General features: G+C 41.3%; 1 protein-coding gene across 1 annotated transcript in view; it reads left to right on the top strand.

Annotated features, from left to right (window-relative positions):
- Positions 1-25,555, top strand: part of LOC139410863 (transmembrane protein 132C-like) — a 212,956-nt gene that overhangs the window by 12,278 nt on the left and 175,123 nt on the right. The window contains exon 2 of the mRNA XM_071156463.1: positions 19,934-20,822. Within this exon, the coding sequence (XP_071012564.1) occupies positions 19,934-20,822 (889 nt within the window). The remainder of the gene's footprint in view (positions 1-19,933; positions 20,823-25,555) is intronic.

Raw genomic sequence — 25,555 nt, 5'->3', positions numbered from 1 at the left:
TCATATAAGGAAATCAGTCAATTGAAATACATTTGTTAGTCCCTAATCTATGGATTTCACATGACTGGGCAGGGGCGCAGCCATGGGTGGGCCTGGGAGGGCACCCCAGACCCCCCGGGCCTATGCACTGGAGAGCCAGGCCAACCCAAAAAGGGCTTTATTACAGACAAAACTACTCCCCCGCACCCCCCTCCTCCCCCCTCTGACAACCCGCAGGTGAATAAGCCGGATGTGGCGGGTCCTGGGCTAGCATGGTTACACATGGTTTGCGGTTGTGAGGCCGGTTGGATGTACTGACAAATTCTCTAAAATGACATTGAAGGCTGGCTTATGGTAGAGAAATTAACATTCCATTTTCTGGCAAAAGATCTGGTGGACATCCTGCAGTCAGCATGCCAATTGCATGTTCCCTCAAATCTTGAGACATCTGTGGCATTGTGTTGTGTGACAAAACTGCACATTTTAGAGTGGTCTTTTATTGTCCGCAGCACAAGGTGCACCTATGTAATGATCATGCTGTTTAATCAGCTTCTTGATATATCACACCTGTCAGGTGAATGGATTATCTTAACAAAGGATAAAATGCTCACTAACAGGAATGCTTTTTGTGCGTATGGAACATTTCTGGGGTCTTTTATTTCAGCTCATGAAATATGGGACCAGCGCTTTACATTTTTGTTCAATGTATACAGTGCATTCGGATAGTATTCAGACCCTTTCCCCCTTTCCACATTTTGTTACGTTTCAGACTTATTCTAAAATGGATTACATTAGTCTTTTCCTCATCAATCTACACACAACACCTCATAATGACAAAGCGAAAATAGGTTTTTAGAAAAAAACAAAAATACCTTATTAACATAAGTATTCAGACCCTTTGCTATGAGACATGAAATTGACCTCAGATGCTTCCTGTTTCCATTGATCATCCAAAGAGATGTTTCTACAACTTGATTCGAGGCCACCTGTGGTAAATTCAATTGATTGGATATGATTTGGAAAGGCACAAACCTGTCTATATAAGGTCCCACAGCTGACAGTGCTTGTCAGAGCAAAAACCAAGCCATGAGGTTGAAGGAACTGTCCGTAGAGCTCCGAGATAGGATTGTGTCGAGGCACAGATCTGGAGAAGGGTACCAAAAAATGTCTGCAGCATTGAAGGTCTCCAAGAACACAGTGGCCTTCATTGTTCTTAAATGGAAGATGTTTGGAAACATCAAGACTTTTCCTAGAGCTGTCCGTTCAGCCAAACTGAGCAAGCGGGGGAGAAGGGCCTTGGTCAGAGAAGTGACCAAGAACCCTGATTGCCACTCTGACAGAGTTCCAGAGTTTGTCTGTTAAGATGGGTCAAACTTACAGAAGGACAACCATCTCTGCAGAACTCCACAAATCATGCCTTTATTTTAGAGTGGCTAGACATAAGCCACTCCTCAGTGAAAGGCCATGACAGCCTGCTTGGAGTCTCTCAAAAGGTATCTAAAGGACTCTCAGACCATGAAAACAAGATTCTCTGGTCTGATGAAACCAAGATTGAATTCTTTGGCCTGAATGCCAAGTGTCATGTCTGGAGGAAACCTGGCACCATCCCTACAGAGAAGCATGGTGGTAGCAGCACCATGCTGTGGGGATGTTTTTCAGCAGCAGGGACTGGGAGACTAGTCAGGGTTGAGGGAAAGATAAACAGAGCAAAGTACAGAGAGATCCTTGATGGAAACCTGCTCCGCAGCGCTCAGGACCGGGGCGGCAGGGTAGCCTAGTGGTTAGAGAGTTGGACTAGTAACCGGAAGGTTGCAAGTTGAAATCCCCGAGCTGACAAGGTACAAATCTGTCGTTCTGCCCCTGAACAGGCAGTTAACCCACTGTTCCTAGGCCGTCATTGAAAATAAGAATTTGTTCTTAACTGACTTGCCTAGTTAAATAAAGGTAAAATAAATAAATAAACTGGGGCGAAGTTTCACCTTCCAACAGGACAGCAACCCTAACCACACAGCCAAGACAAGTCTTGGGACAAGTCTCTGAATGTCCTTGAGTGGCCCAGCCAGAGTCTGGACTTGAACACGATTGAACATCTCTGGAGAGACCTGATAATAGCTGTGTAGCGACGCTCCCCATCTAACCTGACAGAGCTTGAGAGGATCTGCAGAGAAGAATGGGGGAAACTCCCTAAATATAGCTGTGCCAAGCTTGTAGCGTCATACCCAAGGAGACTCGAAGCTGTAATCGCTGCCAAAGGTGCTTCAACAAAGTACTGAGTAAAGGGTCTGAATACTTACAGTACCAGTCAAAAGTTAGGACACACCTAGTCATTCAAAGGTTTTCCTTTATTTTTACTATTTTCTACGTTTTTGAATAATAGTGAAGACATCAAAACTTTGAAATAAAGTACATAAGTGTTAAACAAATCAAAATATATTTTAGATTAGAGATTCTTCAAAGTAGCCACCCTTTGCCTTGACAGTTTTGCACACTCTTGGCATTTGGCCAGAGCAAGGAGTCTGGGTAGCCAGGCAAGGTTATTCATTGACAGGGATACAGTTAATGCTGGGACAGTCACAGTAGCTGAAGGAGAAGACAGCATGGTTTGTGTGCCTATGATGCCAAATGTAGACTATCCATGCTTGATCCCGAATTGCATCTGGATGAGAGTTAGGGATGGAAGATGGGTATTTCCCCTTGCCAGCAGTCCCATTGGGACACCGTTCAGTAGTTTTCAATTAAAAGAGGGGTGAGGTTGAGAAACATATCACAGTTTGAACTTTGGGGAGATATGAGAAAATTAATTTCATTAAATAAAATAAAAGAATGGGTATGTTCAGCCCTTATAAATGACTGTTTTATGAGGTAGCAATTTGCCTATTCTGAATGTACTATCTTACAGTAGGATTCAATATATTGAGTCAGTGCTTTTCCTCCCATTCCATTTATGTTTTCTGTGTGTGCGCTGTAATTAATGTGCATAACCTCCACCAACAAATGTGCACACACACAAATTGTCTGTCTGCCTGCCTGCCTGCCTGCCCTCCCTCCCTCCCTGCCTCCCTCCCTCACAGATCTATGAGCTGAGCCGGAAAGCTGTTTTTCTTCATTAATAGTGGAAATGCAATCTATGAAACATTTTCGTCAAATCAGTGAAAATGTATAGTTTCCAACTACAGTAATAACTTGCTTAAACATATACAATAAATACAGACCCATAGATGATTAGCAAAGAGCTGAACATTTTCAGACAAAATATGATATAAAATCTACTCAGTCCTCTCCCTAAACATCAACCAAATGAATGAGTTTATCATGGACTACAGCAGACAAAGAGGGAGCATGTCCCCATCCTCATAGACGGGACCACAGTGGATAGGGTCAAAGCTTAAAGTTCCTTGGCGTGGACATCACTGAGGACCTGAAATGGTCTTGCCACACCGACACCGTGGTGAAGAAGGCATATGAATGAAGAAATTAAGAATGGCCCCTTAGACCTTCACAGATGGGCTGGCGAATAACCCGAACGTCTAGCAATTTAAATGTTGCGAGTTTGAATCTCATCACGGATAACTTTTCAACTTCTTAAAAGTTTTTAGGTACTTTGCCACTACTTATCATGTTAGTTAACCCTAACCTTAATCATTTTACCCAACTCCTAACCTTAACCTTAACCCCTAGCCTAGCTAATGTTAGCCAGCTAGCTGTTTACATTTACTTTGTTGACCACCATTGGAGTAAAACAAGTTTATATTTTGGGTTATGATGGTGTACAACAGTTGAACTAAGTTCATGAGGCATTATAAGTTAAATTCTTCAAGAATCAATGGGTACATTCATTTATAAGTCCAAAAATTGATGTAGCAACTGCTGATTGCCCCTTTAAAACTACAAGGGAACATCCTGGTATTGCAGTGATTGGCAATGTCCTATTTTAAGCTCTATCTCAAGTTTTTGTGACTCAAAGGGGCTATAGGTCCTCATTATGAGCAATAATATTGGAGCATTTCACATCATTGATGATAGTTTTCACTCCTTTTTTACTTCTTGTTTTTAACTTTAGCTTTACCATGAAAAGCTCCATGGCTGTGGAATGGGAGAGATAACGGCATTGTCCCGGTAGCATTCCTCAAGACTAGATTGCCTGACTGTCCATCTTGGCAGTCAGGCAAGAGGGCTTTGAAAATAAAATGTGCTCAGCATTGCCCTTCGCACAAATATTTATTTTTACTTAAGAGACATTGTCTGAAGCAAGACAGCACATTGCTTTTCCTTGTGATCTAGTCTGAAATAGAATACTCCCTCTCCCCTTGTTGTGTCCTTAATGACTTTCTTCTCCTGGAAAAAAATAGAGCTACTTGGTTCCCACTGACAGCTTTTGGGTTTAACCACAGATTTAGAGCCAGTCCATCTGGAGCCGCAACAAAGGTTATTTTTAAAAGGAAAGAGCCACAGTGAGGTGAATGCACACTTCCTCTTTAGATAGATTATTCTACCGCATTTTCAATAATGGGTTATGAAAATAAATAATTTAAGGCTATTTGTATGTTTTGTAATGGCTTTCGCATTCAAGACCTACTGTATCTGTGGATTTTTTCTTCAAAGGATTGCAATATTTCCATAGATACATAACGTAAGGTTCTGTTTTCAGTAAATGCCAAATTAGCAGAAACTATGAAAAGACGGATTAAGCCAGGAGTGAGGTCTAGTAGAAAAAGTGATTTTCTGGCCTGGTTCCCTTCATAGAAATGCAGTGTTGTCATGTTGTAGAATGTATTGTCCGGTAATATGGGTGACCCTGGGAAAGGTTTGCCAATATATTTAGGAGGGTAGAAGGGCCTGTGTGAATGTAAAATAATACTGAGCTACCATGCTGCACTGGCTTTTAATGCACCAGCTCACGATTTTAAAAGCTCGCATTCCTTCACCTGCGTTCCTTCATCAGCTACAGTACAGCCACAGTACCCGGTTAGTAAGAAACTCAAGTTATATGAAACAAATTATGAAAGGAATATCTGGTCAGCTTTGTAGTTCTAGACAGATGTTTGACTGTAGTTGTACTTTGGTGTGAGATACTAGCTTCTCTTCCCTGGCAGCCTAAGATGATCTGATCTCAGTGAGGTGTCTGAACTGTGGTGGTGTATTAAAGAACATCCTGAGGCTGAATCCAACTGACACGTCCTCCATCCTCTAATGTGAGCTGCCCTCCATTTCTCACAGCCATTAAAGAAGCCTGTAGCTCAGTCAGTCACTGGCTTTAAATCCGCACACTTCCTTCCACCACCATGCACAACAAATGGTTGCTACTGCTACACTGAGGTGTTGTGTTGTTATAGTCACATGTACTGTAGAAATATCCTGTTGAATATTTCACATTTTTTATATCTATTTGACAGATTTTAGAATTTTGAGGGGAAATGACTAACGAGAGGGTTTGAAAAGGTGTGTGTGGCAGTGTGCAGATTACTTTCTTGCCTGCCGTCACACAGCCACCTATTTGATATGCCATTTTTAGACTCTGGGTATGTGTCTTCTGTAGTACAAAGAGGAGAGGGTTACATGCCAAGCTAGATGCTTAGCCTCTGACTGGAGAAGTAGCTACTGTCCTCAGGTCTCTCAGGCAAGTCATTGTTCCACAGATCCTCTTACTCCTCTGTATGCACAATTATCATTAAGAGTAGTTTTGATTACTTGTCATCAATGACATTGTGTGAAGTCAGTGGTAATATTTTTTCAATATTCTGTAGATGTCCTGATTTGTGATAAGAGGACAGGAGGTCAACTGGTACTGTAGGTGTTATACTGTCCCAATGAAGAGAGAGTGAAGTGGTTTGTCATGGCCACTTGTAGCTGTTAAGGACCAGAGCAATAGACTCGACTCTGGTAAGGACTATCCTTGACTATCCCCCCCAGCTGTTATCTTTTTGGTTTCTGTCATGTTAGGAGGCAGAGGTAATATTGAAAAGGCAGCCACATTCTCTCCACAGCTCCACCAATCTGTCTTCCATTACCTAGGGCCACACAGTGGGTATTGTTCTTACTCTGCTCTTCGCCATCATTGTTTTCGTCTCACGTGCTGAGTGCTCTTTGCCTATTGGCAGTAGTCCTTGCCCAATTGTGTCGTAGCACTGCTCATACTACAAGATGCACAACCAACATTTCTGACAAGGCAGATAATTATCGGGAAATCTGTCACGGGTCTGGAGAACAGAACATAAGTGCGTCCTTTACCCGCTCAAACTACGCGAGTTCTGACCTAACTGATCCTAGCCCAAGTTTATATGATTTCACCCTAATCATGAAAATTAGTCTGGGAAAGCAAAAATGTGGTGAATTCATGGAAAAATCGACGATAGTCACTACAATTCCTTATATTACAGCAATGTATCTGATCTTTTTTGTCTTCATATTTTGTAAATCTTCTGCAATGAATATCGCCAAGCTTCAAGTTGTGGTCTGAGAGCAATCCTTTTGGGTGATATGAATGTCTAATCAGCATTTTATTGACCTGTGCATAGTCAGATGTGTCAGGAATGAAGATTTCAGTGTGTGTTTCCTGTAGTGAGACCGGCGGAGAAGTGAACTATATTCTTTTTACAATTAAAATGTTTTGCATTTTCTCATCCTCGTAATGTTTACTGGAACATTTTGATTTGGTTCCATACTTTATTTTTTACACCCGTTGTGCCCTGCACCGGGCAGTGTGTTGTCTGAGCAGTGTGTTGTCTGAGCAGTGTGTTGTCTGAGCAGTGTGTTGTCTGAGCAGTGTGTTGTCTGAGCAGCAGCGTATAGATCTTTGGTGGGTTTGTGTCCACTTGTTCCCCTGGTCGGCTCTCATTATTAAATGTCCCTCAGTGCACACAAAGAGGCCGACTCACTCTGCCCTCCGAGAGGCCCTGTGTTTGCCCTGATTTACGATATCACTTTGCAATAAAGGGCAGTGTGAGGGCAAGAGATTCATTAGGCGGCCAGTTTATGTTTTAGAAAAGTCCGGAGCGGCCCTGGGAATACTGATTGGCACACAAATCTGTGCTTGTCTCATCCTCCCTGTCCAGGCCAAAAGCTCTCTGGCCTGGCCTTGTATCCTCCCCTGCAACCGTGTGCGCTGCCTGCTCTGGCACAATGGAGCCCTTCTTCTCTGCATCCAGGAGACCAGTAATGTCTACAACCCAGAGGTCACTCACTGATTGATAACCTCTGTGATAACAGTGTTCCAGACACATCAGGCCTCATCACAGCACCTGAACGTTCCTTTTTAGAAACTAATGGTGTCCCCGCTGTCTCTCACAGCGAGGCACATTGGGATGAGAATGTGGTGGCCGGGGTTCTTCTCTTCTCTGCCCCACAGCTTTACCAAACACATCCAAGGAGTACAGCTACTGCTGCTGCTGTTTACTTTTCCCTGGTCAATACTCTTTCATCTCCAAGATGATGCTTTCTCTCATAAACTCAAAAATAGCTATTCTCTTAGTGAAGCCACAGGCCCATTACTCTTTATTAGCTCTTACCGTGTAGAATGTGGCCATCTATTTAAGGTCAGGCAGCAAACAGCTACAGCAGGTTCACCACTATAGTCGAAGAGGAAACTGTTCTACACACAGCAATTTGCACATGAGTAGTTATTATAGATGTCATTTTGCTCATCTCAGGGATAGAGAGGGAGGGGTAATAGCGCCTAGGGAAAATGTCAGTTTAAAGTGATCGTCGTAGTGCTCCAAAAGTGCTCTTATTGACTCTGTCTAAATTATCCTCTTTCTGTGGGAAAAGTAAAAATAATTCTGTTCTGCCCGATTCCATCAAACAAAAATCCCCAAATTCTGTTTTCTCTGTTTTGTTTTTCCAGGTTTCTGTTTAAAAAAAAAAAAAAATCAGGTTTTTGGCCTCAAAATTGTTTGTTTTTTAAATAGAAAAACAACCAAATTGGATGTTCTAAGTCCACAACAATGCTTAAACCACCTCAGGAGACCACCTTTGAGGTCTTGAAAAATCTACAACGTTTAGATTTAATTCAAGTGTGCACCAGCCAGAGCCCATTGTTTGGATGATTTTCTGTAGTGTGCATGTGACTGCAGAGTTTGGAAAACAAATAGCCAATGGATTGATGCAAATAATCGTGATATCATTCTGGCATGTAGGCATAGGCTACTTTATAGTTAACATTTAATTGAGAAGGTTTTTGGGAAAGCCTTTCCATCTCTATGGTTATCATTAGCATCATCGGATTAATGAATCCACCAGATCAGAAGCAGTAGGGATGACCAGAGATGTTCTCTTGATATGTATGTGAATTGCACCATTTCCTGTCCTGCTAAGCATTGAAGATGTAAGGCATCATTTTGGGTGTCAGGGAAAAGGTATGGAGTAAAAAAATACATCATGTTCTTTAGGAATGTAGTGAAGAAAAAGACAAAAAAGACCACAATAAACTACTTAAGTAGTACTTTAAAGTATTTTTTACTTAAGTACTTTACACCACTCAGTGAAACCAATGGTCCTTTATTGATGTCACTTGTTAAATCCCCTTCAATCAGTGTAGATAAAGGGGAGGAGACAGGTTAAAGAAGGATTTTTAAGCCTTGAGACAATTGAGACATGGTTTGTGTATATGTACCATTCAGAGTATAAATGAGCAAGACAAAAGATTTAAATGTCTTTAAACTGGGTTTGGTGCCAGGTGCACCGTTTTGAGTGTGTCAAGAACTGCAACACTGCTGGGCTTTTTCACACTTAACTGTTTCCCGTGTGTTTCAAGAATGATCCACTACCCAAAGAACATCCAGCCAACTTGACACAACTGTGGGAAGCATTAGAGTCAACAATGGCCAATATCCCTGTGTAACGCTTTCGACAATCAAATCAAATTGTATTTGTCATATTTGCTGAATACAACAGTTGTAGACCTTAAAGTGAAATTCTTACTTACAAGCCCTTAACCAACAATGCAGTTTTAAGAAAAATACCTAGAGAAAAATAAGAAATAAAATAAGAATTAATTAAAGAGCAGCAGTAAAATAACAATAGCGAGGCTATAAACAGGGGTTACCAGTACAATGTGCGGTTAGTTTAAGGTAATTGAGGTAATATATACATGTAGGTAGAGTTATTAAATTGACTTATGCATAGATAATAACCAGAGAGTGGTTTCTCAAATTACTGCCTCGCCTGGTTCACTGACTACTTTTCAGACAGAGTTCAATGTGTCAAATCGGAGGCCCTGTTGTCCGGACCTCTGGCAGTCTCTATGGGGGTTCAATTCTCGGACTGACTCTTTTCTCTGTATACATCAATGATGTCGCTCTTGCTGCTGGTGATTCTCTGATCCATCTCTACGCAGACGACACCATTCTGTATATTTCTGGCCCTTCTTTGGACACTGTGTTAACTAACCTCCAGACGAGCTTCAATGTCATACAACTCTCCTTCCGTGGCCTCCAACTGCTCTTAAATGCAAATAAAACTAAATGCATGCTCTTCAACTGATCGCTGCCTGCACCTGCATGCCTGTCCAGCATCACTACTCTGGACGATTCTGACTTAGAATATGTGGACAACTACAAATAACTAGGTGTCTGGTTAGACTGTAAACTCTCCTTCGACTCACATTAAGCATCTCCAATCCAAAATTAAATCTATAATCTGCTTCCTATTTCGCAACAAAGCCTCCTTCACTCATGCTGCCAAACACCCTCGTAAAACTGACTATCCTGCCGTTCCTTGACTTCGGTGATGTTATTTACAAAATCGCCTCCAACACTCTACTCAGCAAATTGGATGCAGTCTATCACAGTGCCATAAGTTTTGTCACCAAAGCCCCATATACTACCCACACTGCGACCTGTATGGACTCGTTGGCTAGCCTTCGCTTCCTATTCGTCGCCAAACCCACTGGCTCCAGGTCATCTATAAGTCTTGCTAGGTAAAGCCCTGCCTTATCTCCGCTCACTGGTCACCATAGCAGCACCCACTCGTAGCACACGCTCCAGTAGATATATTTCACTGGTCACCCCCAAAGCCAATTCCTCTTTTGGCCGCCTATCCTTCCAGTTCTCTGCTGCAAATGACTGGAATGAATTGCAAAAATCACTGAAGCTGTAGACCCATATCTCCCTCACTAACTTTAAGCACCAGCTGTCAGAGCAGCTCACAGATCACTGTACCTGTACATAGCCCATCTGTAAATAGCCCATCCAACTACCTCATCTCCATACTGTTTTTTTTTTGCTCCTTTGCACCCCAGTATCTCTACTTGCACATTCATCTTCTGCACATCTATCACTCCAGTGTTGAATTGCTAAATTGTAATTATTTCACCAATATGGCCTATTTATTGCCTTACCTCCCTTATCTTACCTCATTTGCACACACTGTATATATAATTTTTTTTCTCTATTGTGTTATTGACTATGTTTGTTAATTCCATGTGTAACTCTGCATTGTTGCTTGTGTCGCAGTGCTTTGCTTTATCTTGGTCAGGTCGCAGTTGTAAATGAGAACTTGTTCTCAACTAGCCTACCTGGTTAAATAAAGTTGGGGAAAAAAACAGTAGCAGCAGCAGCAGCGTAATAAAGGGGGGGGGGGGGGCAATGCAAATAGTCTGGGTAGCCATTTGATTATAATATCAATAGTCTTATGGCTTGGGGGTAGAAGCTGTGTAGAAGCCTCTTGGACGTAGACTTGGCGCTCTGGTACCGCTTGCCGTGCGGTAGCAGAGAGAACAGTCTATGACTAGGGTGGCTGGAGTCTTTGACCATTTTTTAGGGCCTTCCTCTGACACCGCCTGGCATAGAGGTCCTGGATGGCAGGATGCTTGGCTCCAGTGATGTACTGGGCCGTGCGCACTACCCTACCCCACGTTGGGTTTGGCCGGAGTAGGCCGTCATTGTAAATAAGAATTTATTCTTACCTGACTTGCCAAGTTAAATTAAAACTAAAACCTCTGTAGTGCCTTGCGGACGGAGGCAGAGCAGTTGCCATACCAGGCAGTGATGCAACCAGTCAGGCAGGATGCTCTCGATGGTGCAGCTTTAGAACCTTTTGAGGATCTGAAGACCCATGCCAAATATTTTCAGTCTCCTGAGGGGGAATAGGTTTTGCTGTGCCCTCTTCCTGACTGTCTTGGTGTGCTTGGACCATGTTAGTTTGTTGGTGATGTGTACACCAAGGAACTTGAAGCTCTCAACCTGATCAACTACAGCCCCGTCGATGAGAATGGGGGTGTCCTCGGTCCTCCTTTTCCTGTAGTCCACAATCGTCTCCTTTGTCTTGATCACGTTGAGGGAGAGTTTGTTGTCCTGGCACCACACGGCCAGGTCTCTGACCTCCTCCCTATATGCTGTCTTGTCGTTGTTGGTGATCAGGTCTACCACTGTCATCAGCAAACTTAATGATGGTGTTGGAGTCGTGCTTGGCCGTGCAGTCATGAGTGAACAGGGAGTACAGGAGGGCAGTGTGGAGTGCAATAGAGATTGCATCATCTGTGGATCTGTTGGGGCGGTATGCGAATTGGAGTGGGTCTAGGGTTTCTGGGATCATGGTGTTGATGTGAGCCATGACCAGCCTTTCAAAGCACTTCATGGCTACAGACGTCAGTGCTACAGGTCGGTAGTCATTTAGGCAGGCTACCTTAGTGTTCTTGGGCACAGGGACTATGGTGGTCTGCTTGAAACATGTTGGTATTACAGACTCAGACAGGGAGAGGTTGAAAATGTCAGTGAAGACACTTGCCAGTTGGTCAGCGCATGCTCGGAGTCCACGTCTTGGTAATCCATCTGGCTCTGCGGGCTTGTGAAAGTTTACCTGTTTAAAGGTCTTACTCACATAGGCTGAGGTGAACATGATCACACAGTCCTCTGGAACTGCTGATATTCTCATGCGTGTTTCAGTGTTACTTGCCTCGAAGCGAGCATGGAAGTAATTTAGCTCGTCTGTTAGGCTCGTGTCACTGGGCAGCTATCGGCTGTGCTTCCCTTTGTAGTCTGTAATAGTTTCCAAGCCCTGCCATCTCCGACGAGCGTCGGAGCCGGTGTCGTACTGTTCAATCTTAGTCCTGTATTGACGCTTTGCCTGTTTGATGGTTTGCCGGAGGGCATAGCGGGATTTCTTATAAGCTTCCGGGTAATTGTCCCGCTCCTTGAGAGAGGCAGGTCTACCCTTTAGCTCAGTGCAAATGTTGCCTGTAATCCATGGCTTCTGGTTGGGGTATGTAACTACAGTCACTGTGGGGATGACGTCATTGATGCACTTATTGATGAAGCCAGTGACTGATGTGGTGCACTCCTCAATGCCATCGGAAGAGTCCCGGAACTTATTCCAGTCTGTCCTGGAAAACAGTTTTGTAGCTTAGCATCCATTTCATCTGACTTTTTTATTGACTGAGTCACTGGTGCTTCCTGCTTTAGTTTTTGCTTGTAAGCAGGAATCAGGAGGACAGAATTATGGTCAGATTTGCCAAGTGAAGGGCGAGGGAGAGTTTTGTACCCATCTCTGTGTGTGGAGTAAAGGGGGTCACTACAAAGATACAGGCATCCTTCCTAACTCAATTGCCAGAGAGGAATGGGAAAAAAATTCAATTTTCAAGGTATTGAGAGAACTTTATACATTGTATCAGAAAGACAACAAAGTTGTTAGTATCATACATACAGTAACTCATTAAACCAAAAAAATGCCTGTGCTATCGACGGTTATATCGGTCCACTAATACAGGACTATTAAACACACATGCTTCATTTGTAAATTATGTTTGAGTGTTGGAATGTGTCCCTCTGGGATTCGATCTTGCAACGGTTACTAGTTGCACTAGGCTTATGTATATTTAAACCCAAATACTTTTAGGCTTTTACTCAAGTACTATTTTACTGGGTGACTTTTACTTGAGTCATGTTCTATTAAGGTGTCTTTACTTTTACTCAAGTATGACAATTGGATACTTTTTCCACCACTGCTTTCAACTTTATTCACCCGGTCAGTCTATTTCATGGAAAGAGCAGGTGTTCCTAATGTTTTGTACACTCAATGTACATGATTTATTTCCATTCCAAGCACTGGCATGCTGACTCTTGGTTACTATGGATTTGGGTTCAAAGTTTTCCCATCCCTCTTTATTTCCTTTTTCACTCTTGATGTTTTCTGTTTTTTTGAGGTTGTAAATTCTGAGCCAATTCCAGAGACTGATTCCATCAGAGATTTGCATACAAATACCCAGCACCTGGGAAATGGGATCTCACAGTTGTCTATGGGTGTAAGCATATTGTAGACTACAATATGCTGCAGTTACTCTACCACATAGTCACATAATGAACTACTCAAAGGTTGGTGGCTTCAAGCTGCTTTTATTAAGATACAAATGAAAAAAAAAACATTTGTGTAAAAGGTTTAAGAATAATTTTCTGATGTAAAAACACATTCAGTGCTTTGTGTATTTGTTGTAAACATACAATTCCAACCTCCTTTATTACATAGATTAATTGATGTATCTCCAGCATGTTATTTTACAATGAGCATGGAATGGCTTTGTCTTTCTACAAAGCTGCCTCACAAAGATTTGCATCGAGGAATGTAGCTATCTGCTTTTGAATACACATGTCAAATTCATAACTATTTTTTATTGGTAGATTTCATGTGGTCACACAGGGCTTCCATTTGTTGCTGGTGCTTTGAATGGAATTCAATAATCTGCAAAGACTTTTACGTTCTAGGGAGTCTGAATATATAACATCCCTTTTTTGTTCTTCCTTTAAACTTTTGTCCTCTCAGTTTAGAAATCTTACTGCTAAATTCGGTCACAAACAAATAAAAATGATGTTTGTTAATGAGCTCCCTCTGAGAGATCTTGGCGGTGCTTGTAATTGTAATAAGGTTAATTAACTTCTTCTTTCTTTTGTATCAAATGTTCACAAATGGCCATTTTGTAAATGCCAGATCTCTATGGCAAGGCATATCATTCACCTAAGTTTAGTCAAAAGTGGGCCAGTGGGGTCTGAGATATTGTGTGGGTCAGTTACTCATGTCCCTGAGCATGTGAGTCAAACAGATTATAGATATACAGTACCAGTCAAAAGTTTGGACACACTTACTCATTCAAGGGTTTTTCTTTATTTTTAATATATTCTACATTGTATAATAATAGTGAAGACATCAAAACTATGAAATAACACACATGGAATCATGTAGTAACCAAAAAAGTGTTAAACAAATCAGAATATATTTTATATTTGAGATTCTTCAAAGTAGCTACCCTTTGCCTTGATGACAGCTTTGCAGACTCTTGGCATTCTCTCAAACAGCTTCACCTGGATTGCATTTCCAACAGTCTTGAAGGAGTTCACACATACACTACCTTTCAGAAGTTTGGGGTCACTTAGAAATGTCATTGTTTTCCATGAAAACATACATGAACTGAGTTGCAAAATTAATAGGAAAAATAGTCAAGATGTTGACAAGGTTATAAAAAATGATTTTTAATTTAAATAATAATTGTGTCCCTCAAACTTTGCTTTCATCAAAGAATCCTCAATTTGCAGCAATTACAGCCTTGCAGACCTCTGGCATTCTAGTTGTCAATTTGTTGAGGTAATCTGAAAATATTTCACCCCATACTTCCTGAAGCACTTCCCACAAGTTGGATTGGCTTGATGGGCACCTCTTACATACCATACGATCAAGCTGCTCCCACAACAGCTCAACAGGGTTGAGATCCAATGACTGTGCTTTACCACCACCAAAGCACCCCCAGACCATCACATTGCCTCCACCATGCTTGACAGATGACGTCAAGCACTCCTCCAGCATCTTTTCATTTTTTCTGCGTCTCACCTCAAACTTAGATTTGTCTGTCCATAACACTTTTTTCCAATCTTCCTCTGTCCAGTGTCTGTGTTATTTTGCCCATCTTAATCTTTTCTTTTCATTGGCCAGTGTGAGATATGGCATTTTCTTTGCAAATCTGCCTAGAAGGCCAGCATCCCGGAGTCGCCTCTTCACTGGTGATGTTGAGACTGGTGTTTTGCGGGTACTATTTAAAGAAGCTGCCAGTTGAAGACTTGTGAGGCGTCTGTTTCTCAAAGTAGACACTCTAATGTACTTGTCCTCTTGCTCAGTTGTGCAACGGGGCCTCCCACTCCTCTTTCTATTCTGGCTAAAGACAGTTTGTGCTGTTCTGTGAAGGGAGTAGTACACAGCATTGTATGAGATCTTCAGTTTCATGGCAATTTCTCGCATGGAATAGCCTTCATTTCTCAGAAGAATAGACTGACGAGTTTCAGAGAAAAGGTCTTTGTTTCTGGCCATTTTGAGCCTGTACTCAAACCCACAAATGATGATGCTCCAGATACTCAACTAGTCTAAAGAAGGCCAGTTTTATTGCTTCTTTAATTAGCACAACAGTTTTCAGTTGTGCTAACATAATTGCAAAAGGGTTTTCTAATGATCAATTTACAAGAGTACAGGAGGGATGGTTGCTGATAATCGGCCTCTGTATGCCTATGTAGATATTCCATTAAAAAAACAGCTGATTCAAGCTACAGTAGTCATTTACAACATTAACAATGTCTACACTGTATTTCTGATCAATTTGATGTAATTTTAATGGACAAAAAAATAGATTTTCTAAAAAAAACAAGGACATTTCTAAATGACCCCAAACTTTTTAAAGGTAGTGTATGTTGAGCACTTGTCTGCTTTTCCTTCACTCTGCAGTCCAACTCATCCCAAACCATCTCAATTGGGTTGAGGTCGGGTTATTGTGGAGGCCAGATCATTTGATGCAGCACTCCATCACTCTCCTTCTTGGTCAAATAGCCCTTGCACAGCCTGGAGGTGTGATGGGGCATTGTCCTGTTGAACAACAAATGATAGTCCCGCTAAGCGCAAACCAGATGGGATGGCGTATCGCTGCAGAATGCTGTGGTAGCCATGCTGGATAAGTGTGCCTTGAATTCTAAATAAATCACTGACAGTGTCACCAGCAAAGCACCTCCACACCATCTTCAATGCTTCATGTGGGAACCACACATGCAGAGATCATCCGTTCACCTACTCTGCATCTAACAAAGACACAGCGGTTGGATCCAAAAATCTCAAATTTGGACTCATTAGACCAAAGGACAGATTTCCACCAGTCTAATGTCCATTGCTCATGTTTCTTCTCCAAAGTAGTCTCTTCTTCTTATTGGTTTCATTTAGTAATGGTTTCTTTGCAGCAATTCGACCCTGAAGGCCTGATTCATGTAGTCTCCTTTGAACAGTTGATGTTGAGATGTGTCTGTTACTTGAACTTTGTGAAGCATTTATTTGGGCAGCAATTTCTGAGGCTGGTAACTCTAAAGAACTTTATCCTCTGCAGCAGAGGTAACTCTGGGTCTTCCTTTCCTGTGGCGGTCCTCATTCATCATTGTGCTTGATGGTTTTTGCAACGGCACTTGAAAAAACGTTCAAAGTTCTTGAAATGTTCCGTATTGACTGACCTTCATGCCTTAAAGTAATGATGGACTGTCATTTCCCTTTGCTTATTTGAGCTGTTCTTGCCAAAATATGGACTTGGTTTTAACAAATAGGGCTATCTTCTGTATTCCACCCCTACCTAGTCACAACACAAATGATTGGCTCAAACGCATTAAGAAGGAAATAAATTCCACAAATGAACTTTTAACAAGACACACCTGTTTAATTTATATGCATTCCAGGTGACTACCTCATGAAGCTGGTCGAGAGAATGCCAATAGTGTGCAAAGCTGTCATTAAGGCAAAGTGTGGCTACTTTGAAGAATCTCAAATATAAAATATATTTGTATTTGTTTAACACTTTTGTGGTTACTGCATGATTCCATATGTGTAATTTCATAGTTTTGTCTTCACTATTATTCTAAAATGTAGAAAATAGTACATTTTTTAAACAATTATTGAATGAATTGGTGTGTCCAAACTTTTGACTGGTACTGTAAACATGTGCCATTATATTGCCACCATGTGGTCGATATGAATTTTCTTGCATATGTTGAGTCTTGACAGTGTTCGCAACATGTGTACCAAATTGTGTTACAATATGAATATCCTTGACAGATTTATATGCTTTTACGTGCCAGACCACACCCACCTGAATGTTTATTGTCAATAGTGGCCATGTTGTTTTAGGTACTAGTCTGTAAAATATTTTTGAGAGACCATTGTCCATAGTTTCCAAATATCAAGTTTTGTGCAGATCGGTCATTCGGTGCTCAAAGAGTATAACAAAAAATACATAATGGCGGACCTTATGAGGCAAATGTGTTCCTTGTGAATTTCTACTGAATTTCATGAATTTAGGTCAAAACGGGGTGATAAGCGTGACCTTTTAAAGTTTGCATTTTCAATCTCTTGTTATAGTGCCACCACCTGGCCAATCGTCGATTACTATGGCAAGATGCATCATTCACCCAAGTGCTGTCTGAGATATCGCGTGTGACTAACGTATGAATGTATTAACAGACGGAGCCAGATCCACAGTCCCTTCCCCGATTTCATTGTGGGAGACAACAAATTCAGTCAACTTCACAATAATATATTAAGTCTATAAAGGTTTTCCTTTCAGCACACACTGCATAGCTAATCTCTGTGGTAACGCTTAACATTGACAGGTAATTATTCTCTTGAAAATATCTCAGACTTTTGTTGACTCCAAGGGAATAAATCTGACTGACTTTAAAAACAGGCTGATTGACTAAGAAGATGAGTGATCCCATTCGTAGATGTGTATACGTGCACTTAACAGTGTTCTATGTGTAGCATTAGCCTATGTATGTGAGGCACAAAGGGACATTTAATTCCTTCTCAAGTGTGTTATGGCATCTGCAAAGCACAGACGATAAATATCATTATAGTAGAGACATGAGAGAAATGCTGAGGCCTTTGGAGTAAGTGCTTTGTCTTATAAGGCTTGCTGGATTGAGACAGCAACCTGAGATGCGAATATAAACATTGCCACCATGGGACCACAGAGGAGGAGACTTTGTTCCTGATTGTTCTATCTTGTATTGCTCTTGCTGGACAATCAAGCTTTTCATTTGTTAATGTCGTCGTACCATCTGCAACAATGCTTCTTGTGTACAAACAACACTTCTCAAGTATGTTCAGAAAATAACAAATTACACTGCGGTATAGTATTGTTCAATGGTCTCTGTCTTCTGTTATAACAGCTAAGTGATGTTTAAGTGGAGCTGTTATATAGAGAGAGTGTCCCTAAAATAAACAGTGCCAACCCCTTAGCTAAACAGTGTTGTATTGCCCTTCAGATGCAGAGGTAGGTAGGCTGCATCCCTCGCGGCCTCCAGGCTGCCTCCATGGGCCAGACAGGGCCGAGGTCAAGTGGGCGCCATGAATCACAAATCCCTGGCTGATTTGTAAATTGTCGGGACATTGATTTACAAGGCTGTGGCTAAGGAATGAAATCCTCTCCCAGCAAACGTTGAAGATGGAAGTGTGCTGTGCGGGTGGGGGGAGGGGTGTAGTAATCACAGCAGATTGCACTTAAAAGGAAGGTCATAGCCCACTCTTTGGGTGATTAAAACCTTTTTGCCAGTGTAGTGTTTTCTCCCTCATCACACAGGCCATCATGGAGTGGGACCTGTTAACAATGGCCCACCAGAAACAACTCATGATTACTCCACATTACATACATAAACTCCAATGATTACATTCATTCATACAGTATGTTCATGTACATTTTGCTTATTTATATATATATATTCAGAAATAGCTCCGCCATTTCCTGGTTGCTAAAATTCGAATAGTTTGCCTAATTTCAGTTTGTGAAAAAACAAGCAGTGTATAGTGTAGAAAATCACTTTACCACCTAAAACATATTTTCAATAACCGAAAATGTTGTTTTCAGCTGTTTGAAGCTGCCGTACAAAACTGAAGGTAAAAGATGCAAAAAACAAATTTAAGAACGGGAAGCATAGAAATAGCGCACATTGAACAGATCTGCCGCTTGTTAGACTTGGTTCAATGAGAATGACAGATTTATAACTCACATTTCTATGTGAATTTGATCGGGTCACCCGAAAAAGTACAGAATTTCAGCTTTAACACATAGTGAATTGTAGGTACATACATACATCTAATTAAAGTAATCTTTCATGAGAGTTGCAATATGATAATTATACCTGAGCTTTTCATGAACGTTATACATATTTAAATGTTTACTTGTTCTTGTTTTATCACAATCTGTGTTGATAATCTTGTCATCATACTGTTGGTGTCGTCTGTGTTGGTGCCTCTACTCTCGGTCGGCACCTTTCTGGCTTTGTGCAGTACTCTTTGTTCTCACACTAGAATATTGCATATTTCCCTTCCATCTGGAGACTGAGCTGAGCGCAGCTGAAAGATTGATTTACCAGAGGTTCAATATAATTGGATCTCACTCCGTTTTCAGAGCAGAATATTTTGAATGTTAGGTGCAGCCAACATGAAGGGAGCGGGGGAGGGGGCAGCAAAGCATGCAAAAGATACTAGTTCTAAGTAGAATATCATTGACCAAAACTTATGATGTGGTTATTCCAGATGTGCTTCCCAGAAATGTGACCATTTCGGTCTTTGTGAATTTCAAATCAATATGAATTATTATTATTGTTTTATTACAAAATGAAAAAATATATGGATAGTAATGTAATGTGCAATGGTCCTGACTCATGGAGTTAGTTTCCTTCATTATAAGAATATCAAAACATTACAATAACCGTACACCATGAAATTACATCTACAACATAATTAAATGTATTGTAAAGTAGGCCTGACAGTAGCTTACATTAGTCAGTGTCATCTCTGCTGTCTGTGTGTAGTTCTATCAGGTCTGTCTGTTAAACTCCAGTCCAAATGGCCATTCTAGTTTTACCTGAGGGAAGCTTTAGAGGAAATTTACAGGATGTAGAACAAGCAAGCACTGTCTGAGCTTGTCCTGACTCAGCCCTTCTTTTCTGTCTTGTAGTAGCAGACTGTCGAGTCTTGGAGGGATTGCAGAGGTTTTCGTCCATCCCCACCTACTTGCCTGTCAACTACCAGGTGGTCAACGCAGAGTCTGCCTTCTTCCTGAAGGAGGCCAACCAGGAGTTTATGAGGAACTCCAGCCTGCTGTCGCGGACAGAGCCCTTCTTCATTTATCAGGCCCGCAGCATGCCCTCAGTAAACGCCAGCTATGGACCCCTCTCTGTGGAGCAGCCTGTCCCCCCGGAGCTCATCCAGCACCCTGGAGCCTTTGTGGCGTCCTCCATGTTCACCTTCAACTGGAAGGTTCAGACCTTCATCATTCAGGAAAAGATCTACCTGGCCAAGCCCAGGGTCCAAGTGCTGTTCTATGTGGCCGGCAGGGACTGGGACGACTACAGCGCCATCGACAAGCTGCCCTGCGTACGCATGTTTGCCTTCCATGAGACCCAGGAGGTGCGTGGCACCTGCCAGCTGAAGGGGGAACTGGGGCTGTGTGTAGCTGAGCTGGAGCCCCTGGCTGGCTGGTTCAGCCCCCCCAGCGTAGTGCCTGGGCGTCAAAGGACCATAGAGTTGGCCGAGGGAACCACCGTGGAGCTCTACTACATGTTACAGTCAACAGAGGAAGGGGAGTGCCACACGGAGGAGGCCCGGAAAGGCAACTCCATCCGCTCGAATCAGGAGGGTCTGTTCGGCTCATCCACCTCCACCCCCATGAGGAGGATCGGCAGTGTGCGTCTGTACCAGATCCCTGCCACTCCTTTCCTGACTGAACACAGGCTGGATAGTAACTTCCTGGTCATGGTGCCAGCCATGCCTATGAGGCAGAGGGACACTGTCTCTGCCTTCATCACTGCCTCAGCATTCTCTCCTGTGGAAATGTTCACCCTAAGGTAAGACAATACTGTACATGCTCTGATATTAAAGGTTAATAATTAGACCTGTGCATATCTTCATACAAAGTGTCTCTGCAATGCTGTATTAAAGAGTGAAGACTTTAAGAAATGAACAACTCTTTGTAATACAAATCAAATCAAAGTTTATTTGTCACGTGCGCTGAATTCAACAGGTGTAGTAGACCTTACAGTGAAATGCTTACTTACAGGCTCTAACTAATAGTGCAAAAAAAGGTATTAGGTGAACAATAGGTAGGTAAAGAAATAAAACAACAGTTGTAATTTAAAACACCCTAGTTGTAATTCAATTAGCAAGGAGTATAGGGCAAGTGTAACGTTTGGCAGTTTGGCTGTTAGTTCTGATTTAATTATAAAATTCTCAGTGTTTTTGCGGTCTCCAAAATTAAAGTTACTTTACTCATTTCAGCCAAGCTTATATAACTCAGTGAAAACAGGGAGTGGAGCATCTCTATCTCAGATAAATTGTCAGATTCATTGAAGCTGTAAGTTGTAATTAGAATGTGCAGATGAGATTAAGTGATTTAGATAATTAACACACAATGCAAATGAGGATGTCATTAATTAAAATGCATTTCCATTAGCGTAATGACTGCAAGCCTGATCTTAATCACACTGGTTGGGAACATTTATGAACCATAAGAGATGTCGTGACTTAGGGTCAAGCCAATTTGTCAACCTGTGTAAATGAAAACAAGCCAACTGGCTGATTGGATTGTTTTCTGAGTAGGTGAGTGGAAATGCTGAAACTAGTTTAAGTTAGCTACACTATACTTTTCTCATCCTGAACCATGGAAATAGAGGACAAGTTATCATAAATGTCCAATATATTCCATTGTTCTAGAGTCTAGATTTGATGTTGAATATCTCTCTCAGCGATCTCTGACTTTCACATGAAATCTAAATTATAATCTAAATGAAAACATAACATTTAATCACCAGATATTTATTCTGGTGAGATGAGGTAATGGCAAGTTTGTAAATAATCTTTTTTTTTATCCCATTAATAAAAAACTGGTCACACAGACTTAGCCTGTGGTGTTTATATTTGGCAGTAGTGTATTTTGTGATTACCAGTCTGTACTGGCCAGCTGAGAGATTCAGATATGGAGAGGCCTCTGGTTTCAGGCCTCTGCATGTTACTAGGTGATAAGAGTGTCCTCGTGTGTACATGTGTCATGCCCAATCACCAGGACAAGAAAATATTTAGATCTCTTTATACACAACGGTATTATGTTTTCTGTACTCAGTCCCTCAACTTCCACCACCACTGGCTGCATGGTGTCTTATTTTTTACTATTTTCACAACCAGAATATGGGCATAGTAGCAAGTGGTGGCGCGAACAGGCTGGGTTTTTGATTAAATAACCGGTTGAAGTTGTGTTGAGGCTTGACCACTCACTGGCCAATCAGAACGGCTAAATACAGTTGAAGTCGGAAATGTACATACACCTTAGCCAAATACATTTAAACTCAGCTTTTCCACAGTTCCTGACATTTAATCCAAGTAAAAATTCCCTGTCTTAGGTCAGTTAGGATCACCAGTTTATTTTAAGATTGTGAAATGTCAGAATAATAGTAGAGAGAATTATTTATTTCAGCTTTAATTTCTTTCGTCACATTCCCAGTGGGTCAGAAGTTTACATACACTCAATTAGTATTTGGTAGCATTGCCTTTAAATTGTTTAACTTGGGTCAAACGTTTCGGGTAGCCTTCCACAAGCTTTCCACAATAATTTGGATGAAATTTGGCCCATTCCTCCTGACAGAGCTGGTGTAACTGAGTCAGGTTTGTAGGCCTCCTTGCTCACACACTTTTTTTAGTTCTGCCCACACATTTTCTATGGGCTTGAGGTCAGGGCTTTGTGATGGCCACTCCAATACCTTGACTTTGTTGTCCTTAGGCTATTTTGCCACAATTTTGGGGTCATTGTCCATTTGGAAAACCCATTTGCGACCAAGCTTTAACTTCCTGACTGATATCTTGAGATGTTGCTTCAATATATCCACATAATTTTCCTCCCTCATGACGCCATCTATTTTGTGAAGTGCACCAGTCCCTCCTGCAGCAAAGCACCCCCACAACATGATGCTGCCACCCCTGTGCTTGATGGTTGGGATGGTGTTCTTCGGCTTGCAAGCCTCCCCCTTTTTCCCCCGAACGATGGTCATCATGGCCAAACAGTTCTATTTTTGTTTCAACAGACCAGAGGACATGTCTCCAAAAAGTATGATCTTTGTCCCCATGTGCAGTTCCAAGCCGTAGTCTGGATTTTTTATGGTGTTTTTGGAGCAGTGGCTTCTTCCTTGCTGAGCGGCCTTTCAGGTTATGTCGATATAGGACTTGTTTTACTGTGGATACAGATACTTTTGTACCTGTTTCCTCCAGCATCTTTACAAGGTTATTTGCTGTTGTTCTGGGATTGATTTGCACTTGACGCACCAAAGTACGTTCATCTCTAGGAGACAGAATGCGTCTCTTTCCTGAGCGATTTGACGGCTGCGTGATCCCATGGTGTTTATACTTGCGTAATATTGTTTGTACAGATGACCGTGGTACCTTCAGGTGTTTGGAAATTGCTCCCAAGGATGAACCAGACTTGTGGAGGTCTACTAACATTTCTTCTGAGGTCTTAGATTTATTTTGATTTTCCCATGATGTCAAGCAAAGAAGCACTGAGTTTGTAGGTAGGCCTTGAAATACATCCACAGGTACACCTCCAATTGACTCAAATTATGTCAATTAGCCTATCAGAAGCTTCTGAAGCCATGACGTCATTTTCTGGAATTTTCCAAGCTGTTTAAAGGTACAGTCAACTTAGTGTATGTAAACTTCTGACCCACTGCATTTGTGATACAGTGAATTATAAGTGAAATAATCTGTCTGTAAACAATGGTTGGAAAAAGTTATTGTGTCATGCACAAAGTAGATATGCTAACCGGAATGGTTGAAAAACGAGTTTTAATGCCTCCAACTTAAGTGTATGTAAACTTTTGACTTCAACTGTACGTGGTTGCTTTAAGTTGTGTATTTATGGTATTTTATGTATTGCGTTGTCATCAATGGCAATTTCAATGTTAGTCTGTTATAGACTAGTTTGTTAAATAGCCTACAAAAATAAAATAACAAAATGTTTTTGAACAGTAATTGCATGGCTTCAATATGGAAGTATATTGTTAACATAGCATTCACACTGAAATAGGCCTACTGTCAAATGCATTATGTCTGAGCCAAGGAAATACCAAATGTTGTCAGTGATCAAGATTAAATGAACTATTGATGAGAACTAAAAAGACAGTGAATAATTCAAATCAAATTCTAATAAAATGAAACGACAACTTGTTTTAAATAGGCTATGTTTAAATACAGTTACAAGCACCATTATTGCTCTCTGTGGGCGTATAACATTGGGCCTAAGACAACGTAGACTATGGAGAGTTTTACGCACTTCCAACATTTTCACAGGAGCTGGGAAATTATCCAATATAAAGAGAGAGAGGGAATGTTCACTCACAGTTTAATGACCCAAATATACATAGCTATAGCTTACCATCGCCTTTGATATGGCCAGTAGTGACTCCCATGTGAAAGGTAAACAAACAAAGAGGAAAATATAGTCTACAAGGGGATTCAGCACCATGGACAGCAATCGGAATTCCCACGATTAACAGTTAGGTCCATAGCATTTTTACAAAATGATCAATGGAAAAACCATAAGCAGCCTTTTTAAATATCTTGATGTTCCTAAACAGGCTTCTTTGACACCTTTCATGCAATGGGCATCACATATAATGAGTCCAAATGTTTCACAGGAGCTGGACAAAGATAATGTACAATATATAAAAAATGAATGTCTGTCGACTGTTTTGCTGCTTGTGATATTTTAATAAAAGATGGTTGATGTACTGTGTGTGCACCTCCGCTGGCAAAATCAATGCCATAAACAAATGCGTTACTGCTAAGACCAGCTTTTGGTCGGTCTTAAATATCCCTAGTTGTGCACATGTTTTTAAGGACACACCTCAAATATTTCCACCCCTCCAAACTCAGCGCAGGAGAGCTGAGACAGGTAAATTACCGAACCTGTGTAAGTAGTGGTGTAGTGAAGGCTATATGCAGTTATACGCCGTATACCCACTTATTTTTCAGTGGGCATTGTGTATACTCACTTCTTAACCTCTAGCACTTAGCCATCCCGGATCCGGGATCGTGAATACAGCCTCAAGCTCATTACCATAACGCAACGTTAACTATTCATGAAAATCGCAAATCGCTCTCAAGCTTAGCCTTTTGTTAACAACACTGTCATCTCAGATTTTCAAAATATGCTTCTCAACCATAGGAAAACAATAATTTGTGTAACAGTAGCTAGCTAGCGTAGCATTTAGCGTTAGCGTTAGCATTCAGCAGGCAACATTTTCACAAAAACCAGAAAAGCATTCAAATAAAATAATTTACCTTTGAAGAACTTCAGATGTTTTCAATGAGGAGACTCTGTTAGATAGCAAATGTTCAGTTTTTCCTGAAAGATTATTTGTTTAGGAGAAATCGCTCCGTTTGGTGCGTCACGTTTGGCTACCAAAAAAAACAGAAAATCCAGTCATCAAAACGCCAAACTTTTTTCCAAATGAACTCCATAATATCGACTGAAACATGGCAAATGTTGTTTAGAAGCAATCCTCAAGGTGTTTTTCACATATCTCTTCGATGG

Source organism: Oncorhynchus clarkii, chromosome 6 (assembly GCF_045791955.1).
Source record: "Oncorhynchus clarkii lewisi isolate Uvic-CL-2024 chromosome 6, UVic_Ocla_1.0, whole genome shotgun sequence".
Taxonomy (NCBI): Eukaryota; Metazoa; Chordata; class Actinopteri; order Salmoniformes; family Salmonidae; genus Oncorhynchus; species Oncorhynchus clarkii.
Note: the sequence above shows the minus strand (reverse complement) of the source record. Positions and strands in the feature narration are given on the sequence as shown.